The sequence below is a fragment of the Ciona intestinalis genome, unplaced genomic scaffold (assembly GCF_000224145.3).
Source record: "Ciona intestinalis unplaced genomic scaffold, KH HT001060.1, whole genome shotgun sequence".
NCBI lineage: Eukaryota > Metazoa > Chordata > Ascidiacea > Phlebobranchia > Cionidae > Ciona > Ciona intestinalis.
Window position 1 is genome coordinate 40102 of NW_004191381.1, and position 9614 is coordinate 49715.

The window sequence follows — 9614 nt, forward strand, 5'->3', positions numbered from 1 at the left end:
TACTTNCCGCTCGTCAATTCAGAGAGACTAACACATCCAGAGTCGCTGTTAATCTTCCCATATTTATTGTCCCTTGGTGGTTCTTCTAACAGATCGACCAACCTGCTTGCAGTTTTTTGATCAATCGACGAGACGACGTAGAAGTATTTAGTTTCATCGCAAGTTATTTTTCTCAAGGCAAATTGAGCTTCTGTTTGTTGAAACCAGACTCTTGCTTGTCCTGTCCATAAGGTAGGAAGTTTCAAAGTCACTGCGCTTTCTGTCATTTTTAACCAGCAAGATAAAACGTATCTTGCGTCGAGGTTACCAAAATGTAGCGACGATGCTTATTGCTCGTTGTATATATTGTAATGATTCAGTTTTGAACGCACGCGAAACACGAAAGAGAACGGAAGAAGAAGGCAAATAAAAAGAGGCGTTTCGCACACACACGCACGCACACAGGAATGAGCGCTACAGGATAGCACTATGGATTTAAAATAATGAAACAGCTTCTAAAAAATGCGTGTCAAAACCTCAATTAAACTGCAGGAAAAAAACTTAATGCGAAAATACATACATACCAGATAATATATATATTAAGACTAACTATGTTAACTCGAAAAATTAAAACATATAAGTCTATATATTACTTTTTTATATATTCACTAAGAAGTATAGAGCTTTCGTTACACCAAATCCGGTTATTTAAATTTCTTCACTAGTTTGGGGACTACAAAGTGGTTGTTTAGCGGTTTTGGCACCATTTTATTAGAATTTTTTGTTGGGATGCCTTTTTAAGTTTTATAGGAAATCGTATTAAATGGTGTTTCACCGTAACCCCCCTAGAGCGCTTATTGCTTCTGTCGCTTCTTTTTTTCGGGCAGGTTTGTATTTGTCCAGCACGGGTTATGGTTTGGGCATTTCTAAGTGTGATGATTGTAGTGGCGTACTGCAAGCTGTGTGTAAGGCAGTTGTTTTGAATCTGAATTGATGTTGTATTGCTTGCTGCGTTTAATTCAACCTAATTGTCTTAATTGTCAAGCATATTTAACAGTCTAGTCCAGTGCTCTTCAACCTTTTTGGGGTTGGTGAACCCCTAAAGTTGTTGTGACGAACTCATGCACCCCTGATTGCTTTAACGTAAAGCTAATGACGTCATCAAGGAGAAATGCGTACGAGAATAAGTTCCTGTTTAGTCGAAAAGCACAGCTAATCAAGATCATTAGGAATATGTGGTTTGCAGTTAAAGAAAAGACTAGTTTCGCAATTCCCAGTGATGCAAGATATAGAATTCATATAAAACAAATTGTAGGAAAGTGGCTAAATTTCTTAAAAATGTTCAAAACTGAATATTATTGCTGAAAATTTTTGAAGTTTGTGATGCACCCTTGTATACCCTTTTGCACTGGTGCACCCCTGGCATATTTTGGTGCACCCTAGGGTGCACCGTGCACACCGGTTGAAGAGCACTGGTCTAGTCTGTCGCGGCATGAGCTGTGCGAAGGTACGTAAGGATTAGGTCCCACATAAGTCAAAAATAATTACGGAACCCTCTTTTATAACGTTTTAAGCCCGTCACGCAAAGATATAAAACAAGTTGCATTCAGTTATAACAGGGCGAACTATAGTTATAGTAGGGTGGGGGAAGACGGGACACTTTGTCAGACAAGACCTTTTTTAATTTTCTTTTAACAGACCCCCATTTAAAGATAACCAGGAAAAAAAAGTTACAGAATTATTCGGCAGTAATATCACGACTTTATAAAACGCCCGTCAAAGTTCAATACTGTTTTTGAATATTAAAAAAAGTGTAAAATGGAAACATTATACTTTGAAAAAGTTAAAAAATGCGAAATAGTAAGGTGTTATTTTTTAATGCTCGCTAAATCATTGTAAAGCCGATTAATTTTTTTAGTTTGCGTGTGCGAAAGATTAAACTAGTTTCATAGCTTCAAAAAACAACCTTGACTATTTCGTACAGTTTGATTTTGTCTCATAAACTAGTTTTAGTTTTGTAAAAAAACACACTGAGATATAAGCATAAAGAAAGGTCAATATGACTTTAATTTGAGATAAAAACAACAAATTTTAACTCCAAGTTGCAGATTACTGCTAATGTAAATATATTTCAATTTAGAGTCCCATCTTCCCCCACATTGTAGTTTTGTATGTTTTCATTGCCAAACTTTAAAAGATTTGCTTTCAATTTAGTAATTTATACACCAGGGGTTATTATATAAGATACTGACATCTGACATAATAAAAAGATAATATTTTGAAAATATATTCGAAATTTGGTCATTTGCACTTGGTGATAATTTATGAGAAGTGGCTTGTGCCAAAAACAGAGTAGTAATACCCAGTAGCAAAAATAAAAACTTTATCAATAGTTATAATCAACTTTCTGTTATTACAAGTTCATATGCATTTGTAGGATACAATATTTATCCATTGAGGTTCGAACATTACCCATTGTCGTTCAAACAATACCAATTGTTATGCAATAATATAATTCATAGGTAACGTGTAAAAACTATAGCAGTAGGGCAAGAAAAGGAATGTTTAGACCTAATTTTCAAAGCGCACAGTATTATTTCATGTTATTTACGTATATACCTATTTATAAATACACTTAATAATCATAATTAACAATGATTTTAAACTGTCATATACACTTGTTGGATACAATATTTATTCGTTTATATTCGAACATTGTCCATTGTTGTTCAAACAATACCAATTGTTATGCAATAATATAATGTATAGGTAACATGTTAAAAACTGTAGCAGTAAGACAAGAAAAAGAATGTTTAGACTCAATTGTCAAAGCGTACAGTATTATTTCGTGTTATTTACGTATATTCCTATTTATAAATACGCTTAATAATCAAAATTAACAATGATTTTAAACTGTCCCATCTTATCCTGTGTGTTTTCAAATTTGTAAAATTTCATCTGTTGTGCGGATCGCTAATTAACTCCCTGTGTGTTTTATTATATTTTATTAAATTGGTGTTAATTAAAAAAACGAATAATAGTACTAATTTGTGGTATTACCCAAAAACCGTCATCTATTTTGATTTTGGAAAAATTTGGCAATATGTGCGTAAGTGTCCTGTCTTCCCCCATTGTACTATATAACCATAGTATACTCACTTCAGTATACTATGATATAACCTCACGTGTTTTGTCGCAGGTTGGGTTGGTAATGGCAGTATACGGTGTTTTCAATGCTACAATGTCGTTTATATCAACAAAGGCATCGCAGAACTTCGGGTTGGCAACTGTTATCTGCGTTATTGGCGTATTTGATCTTTCAAGTTATCTTGTTCAGTTGACATTTCAACCCACATCAAGCTCAAAGTATTGGGTGTACGCAATAGCCGCTATGTTGGGAACATCAGACGGAACTTGGCAGCCCACGATATCACGTATGTATTCTTGTTTACATATATATGTCGCATTATATTATACACCGGTGTGATATTCTTTCAGTGACTGTGGCGCTTAACTTTCCTGTGGGTACCGAGCTTGCATTCGGGACAATCACTTTATGGCAAATATCTGCAATGACTATAGGTTTCATACTAAGCGGTAGAATCTGTTTAAGTATTCGAATTTATTTGCTGATTGGAAACCTCGTATTGGCTTGCATTGGATACACAATCGTAGAAAGACAGCGAAGAAATGCAAAGATTACAGAAGAAACTGAGCTATTAAACGGCGAAAATGACACAAGATCCAGGTAGAATTTTTGCATTTCAACCATCGTAATAAAAGCATTTGCACATTTTTGTTTTTTATGTAAACATCTGCTATGTCGGTTGCCAATTTATCGTTTATGTTTCTTAGTCGTTGGCTTATGAGAAAATGTCACACTGGTGACACTTCTTTATTTAAACTGGGTTTACCACACGACTTAATTATAGCTGAACTGGTTATGTATGCTATAATTGTACACCTATGTTCCCGGTGTAAATTAACTTTGTGTTTTCAAATGTGTTCTTGAGACGACTAACTATATATATACAAAACTGGAAATATAGTACTGTGGGGTAAGATGGACACTTGTTTGTACATAAATCATATATTTCCTGTTCGTATTTTGAAAATAACAGCGCCATTTCAGAGTCGCGAGGCTAGGGTTATGTCTTTATGTAAATATTTTTTGTTAATTACCAAATGGGACGAGGAAAGGGAACGAAATCATGTCCTATTTTACCCCACCTTATTATACTATATTCAATACCTAGTAGACGTAAAAATGCACTTTTATTTGTTCTTCGTAAACAGGATGTCGACTTTCGAATGCATTTTGATGTTTTATTTCTCATAGTGGTATTTGTACGAATAAACAAATATACAAAGTTCGATCCAGTCGCATTTTAGAGATCAGCTGTAAAGTGATCTAGTTCGTTAGTTTGTAGCTCCCAAGAAAGGATCTGTTTTGCTTTTGTTTGTAGTTAATGCTTATATACAAAACAATACTTTATTTCGAAAGCAAGCAGGACAACAGTTTAGCTTTATAAGTAATGTATAGAGTTTGTTCTAACCACATGCTGGAATATATTTCGTAAAAACAGCGGTTTGTTGCAACGGATGGCGCTTGCCTCAGGAAATTGTTACCATAGCTTAGCTGAACGACTCCAAAAATTTATAAGTTCCCGGCACTTGTTTATTGCTGGTAGCTCATATGTAATATACTTTGTAAACATGAATATAAAGTTGCAATAGAACGAAGTGTTTGTTTAAAAGGAACGTGGAGGATAATCGGAAACAAGCAAGTTAATAGCTCTGTGTCCTAATATCTGGTATGACGTTCGCAATATCTGCATTCATTAGTAAAGTAAAAGTGAATACTGCAGGGCAGTATTCACTTTTTCAACAATCCTGAAACAACAAGTCTGAGCATAATATATGGCTGTGGTTGACTGTCACTCTTTCGATTATGTGCAACTTTGGGTCACTCATCATGTTCGGCGAAATTGGCTATACTGCATTTACATTGGCAAACTTTTACCCTGGTAACAATATTCGGTTATTTAACCTGAATTTAAAACTTCATATTTTTAGCAGCCAGGAAGTTTAATCGCGACGTTTATCTCGCGGTATATATAGCACAGTTGGTTAGCGCGCATGCCTCTAACTCAGAGGTAATGGGTTCAAGGCTCTTCGCTGCTATACAATTGTGGGCGTATTTGTCCTTGTCAAGGCACTGAACGGCAGTTGCCCCAACCCAGCTGTCACTAACGAGTTGGCCAAATTATCAGCAAGACGTGAAACCCCCCTTTCCAAAAAATCGAATAAGTCTAATAATTCTGTAGCAATATTTTCCTGATTATTGAGCACGGGAGTGGTCATATAGATCATTTTTCGTCGAACAGTTGTTCTTGTTGAGCACGTTAGTGGTCATATAGATTCTTTTTCGTCGAACAGTTGTTCTTGTTGTTGTTGTGGTTGTTTTCGGGACTTTTTTCCGCACTTATCTCAATTATTAATTCTAGCATTTTCTTTATTCTCTCGATTGAAATCATATCAGCGATTAATTAACGATTACTTTCCTCACAGAGACATAGCGGAAACACTGTCTGGGAGTTTGGCGGGGAACGACGGCACGTGTTGGTGAGATAAGAAATCCACACAACGATTCACGACTGAATCAAACTATTAGCATTTAAGTGGGACGCATTAAATGCATTACTCTTATACCGTATTATCATTAATCGTAATTGAAAACATTATTTTTAATTCAACATCATATGATTAATATTAACTTCTAACATTGCCTAATTACTGCGTGATTACGGTTTGTCAAAATTCATGAAAACAAACCTTTTTAGGCGACGACAACGTTAACTAGTGTAAGCTTACAATACACGTGCAGTCGTGCATTCCAAATCTCCAATGTCCCACATTTCTAGACCTTAGAGCTGCAGTTTCGACATGTCGTATCAGAGGGAGTTATAGCTCAACCGGTTACGTCGCCCGCCGGGAACAGATAACAGCCTAATGTACCGAATTCGATCCTCGCCCGGTGTAACAAATATCTTGGATTTATTTTCTTTTAATAATAAGAGATATAGGAGGTTATTATTGTATACACTTTTATTTATAATTGCACACTAACGCAAACAAAGCCAAAACTTACCAATTACTGGGTTCCCGATGTATGGCAGTTTCACTTGACTCGCAAGCGTTATAATCATTAATCATCTCTCATTTGATTGGACGATTTTATACACTATGGTTTATAAGACTAAACTTGGTTAAAATTAATGTATCGAATACATTTTATTAATTAATGTTAAAAGAACGTTTTAGAAAAAGCGCTTAATTTTAAACAAACAGAAAAGTAATCGTTAATTACTCGCTAATTAAGCGATCGTATGCAGTATGGTTTATAAAACTGTGCTTAGTTCAAACTATTTAATAGATTGCAATCATTTTAATTAAAGTTTAAGCGGTATATTTTGAATTTAGCGCGTTTGATCAAACAGTAAAGTAATCGATAATTAATCGCTAATCATGCGGTTTTAAATCTAAAAATGTAGTACAAAAATTATAAATATGATTTGATTTTAATCAAGAGATTAAAGAAAAATGCTAGAATTAGGAATTAAGATAAATGCGGAAAAAATCGTCCAAAAAACAACAACAAGAACAACTGTTTGACGAAAAACGATCTATATGACCACATAACGTGCTCAAAAAACTTGAATATATTTCGTACAGTTTTATTTTGTCTCATAAAAGTAGTTATAATTTTTTGTTGTTATTGTTGTTAATTAATAAAGTGTGATTTATTAATTCGTGGTGTTTCCGAAAAACCGTCAATAAATTTTGATTTGGAAAATATTGGGCAGTATGTGTTTAAGTGTCTCATCGTTCACCTATTCACCACTGTCTTATAACTAAAGCACAGTACGACGTGCCAATTTAATATTGATCATGAAAATAATTATACGTTACATTCATCTTCTGAAATTAATTGTCACAGCCCACAGTTCGAGTTAGTTTCCGGCGCCGTGGCAAAGTGGTTCGTGCGCCTCCCTGTAACCTGGAGGTATAAATAAGACTCGTCAATGCCACCACTATCGGTGTATACGCAATTGCTGCTCAAATAGCGAACATCAGACGGAACGTGGCAGCCTACGATTCCACGTATGTACTCTTGGTAAACCCGAAGGTAAAGTCACTAATGATATTTTGTTTAGAACGATTTTTTTTGTTTTGAATGTGTAGGCTATAGACCGGAAACACGCTGTTTTTTATTTTGTAATTTTCAACCGCAAAGGCTTAATGACATACACATCTATCATGGGTCGGCTATATTGGTTGTATTAATATGGATTTTAAATATGTTCATTGAAGCAGGAAATAGGATGTAATCGTATATATCATCCGACATATTACGTGGGTGACTAGTGACTTGTATCCTATAACTCTCACCACCGGTAACTTTGTGAACTTACTATTATATTGGTTTTAACTTAGTGTTAAAACATTATGTCAGCATTAACAGTTGGCTAAAGTGCGAAAGTTTTCAACGTTTGACTGGAATTGAATTTTTGTCTGTTAGGTTTTCGTAGCACCATATATACTTATACTGTGATTCATTACATGAGAATCGTTCAAATGTATATGGGCCCAGATCAGGTTCAGATTCTCGAAAAATATTACAGCTCTATTGTTAAAACACAATTAGGAAGTACGGGATATTTCGTTCATAACGTTACCCCTCTTAGCTCTGTGTCTCACAGTAATATAATACGTGTTTATAACATATGAGCGGTTAGGTCAAACTGAAATAAAATGCCTTCCGGAAATAAAGCTTTCTACGTCTTATCGTTTGGGGTTCTTTTGAATGTATCGGCCTATGCAGGTTTGTTCTTCGTACAAATAACATGTCCTTATATTTTGTCTGGAGTGATAAAGTGAATAGAAACTGTCTCTACGTTTACGGATTTGATGGTTGGTGCTTCTAAAGTCACATAAATGGTAACTTGTAAGCGGGTATTAGGTGTGTGTATAACGTAAGAGAACAAGCGTGTTACAGCAGCAGCTACCATTGTCGGCCACACCAGAATAAATAAATACATTACTTTATTACATGCTCTTCAAATTTAAATGTACCGTTAACTACATTATATGCTGTATAACTTTAAATGTTCCAATGTTAAAATTTCAGGAATACTTAACTTGCAGAGCAGTATAAACATCGAACACAACCTGGGTACCTTGGGTGCAAGCATTATGTATTTATCTGCCGCTGCTGTAGCTGCGTTCATTGCCCCTGTGCTGCTAAGAATCATCGGCGCCAAGTGGTCGCTTATAATTGGTGAAGCATGTTTTGTTCCCTACAGTCTGATGAACTTTCACCCAGGTAGAATTATGATTCTTTTGCATTAGTGCCAGCACCGCGCTCGTTTAAATTTTTAGTTTCAAGTTTTACCCGCGTATAGCGCATAGGTTTAGGCCGTGTGGGCCGTGTGGGTCCGGCAAAAAAATCGGCAGGTTTCTTTATATGCAAACCTCATGGTTATTGTAAATGTATAATTTGGTCAGGATTTTCACGACACTTACCTTTTTTCGCATTTAGGGAGATTGATTGTATTTGAAGTTTGGAAGTGTGCCACGTACGCGAGTCATTTAATTAATTTTGTTTTCATATATATTAAAGTGGGGAAAGATGGGACAATATTTCCAAATTAAAAAAATATATATGACGGTTTTGGCTCATACGATGAATTAGTACTATCATTCCTGTAATAATTGACAACAATTTAAAAACGTATATTAAAACAGACGAGAAGTTATTTATAGCAGTAGGCACAACAGGTGTATTTTTACAAATTCAAAAACACGTATGGTAAGACGGGATATGGTAAAATTTGTTAATTTGAATAATAAGTGAATCTGTAAATAGTAATGTAGTAGGGTGAGAAAAGTTGTGGCACCTTTTCATTCTATTCTCGTCAAATTTGATATTAGAAAGAACGTTCAAAAAGTATGAAACCGTATCCTTAAACCTCCCATATAGACTGTTGTTAAATATCAAAAACACGATCAGGATACTTGGATACAATGTGCTAATGCTGTCCCATCTTTCTTCACCCTACTATACACGTAAATATCACAAAGAATACCGTACGCTTTGAAAATCTAGTTTGAAGATTCTTTTTTTTGCCCTATAGTTTTTAACTCCTTAGGGACGAGTAATGCAAATATGCATTTTGAAACAGGTGTTCACAAAAATGTTCATCATTTTTTTTATAGTTGGTAAAAGTTCTTACAGTTGGTTTTATTTGAAAGAGGAAGGAATTATCTACCAATATAACGTTTGAAAAAGGCATCATAGCATTTAAAAGTTTTTACCAAACTTGATTTGAAAACCCTAAAGCCTTTTTTAAGAAGATGGTTCATATTCTGTCCAAAAATCAAGGTTTTAACGTCATTCTGTCCAATAAAAGCGATTTTATCTGATCTCTATGTTGCTCTGGGGCTTCCCCGTCTAAGTTACCGGTTAAAAATGTGGTTTTGCGTAAAAATAGCTATGTCAGCTGTTTCTACAAGTTTTTTCGGTATTATGAAACAAATTTTACATAAAATATGATTTTGTGTGTATTAATCTA

At 34.9% G+C, this 9614-nt stretch overlaps 2 protein-coding genes across 4 annotated transcripts in view; both read left to right on the forward strand.

The window, feature by feature from the left end:
- Window positions 1–4353, forward strand: part of LOC100186416 (protein unc-93 homolog A-like) — an 11405-nt gene extending 7052 nt beyond the window's left edge. Inside the window, exons 7-8 of the mRNA XM_026839846.1 lie at window positions 3179–3413; window positions 3478–4353. Of these exons, the coding sequence (XP_026695647.1) occupies window positions 3179–3413; window positions 3478–3731 (489 nt within the window). The 3' untranslated portion in view covers window positions 3732–4353. The remainder of the gene's footprint in view (window positions 1–3178; window positions 3414–3477) is intronic.
- A 3391-nt stretch (window positions 4354–7744) lies between these two features.
- The window catches only part of LOC100175413 (UNC93-like protein), an 11137-nt gene continuing 9267 nt past the window's right edge, over window positions 7745–9614 (forward strand). For all 3 annotated transcript variants that reach the window (XR_003397330.1, XR_003397329.1, XM_002125680.3), the window contains exons 1-2: window positions 7745–7864; window positions 8171–8365. Coding sequence is in view for 1 of the 3 variants with exons in the window: in XM_002125680.3 (XP_002125716.1) it covers window positions 7795–7864; window positions 8171–8365 (265 nt within the window). In the remaining 2 variants the exon portion in view is untranslated. The remainder of the gene's footprint in view (window positions 7865–8170; window positions 8366–9614) is intronic.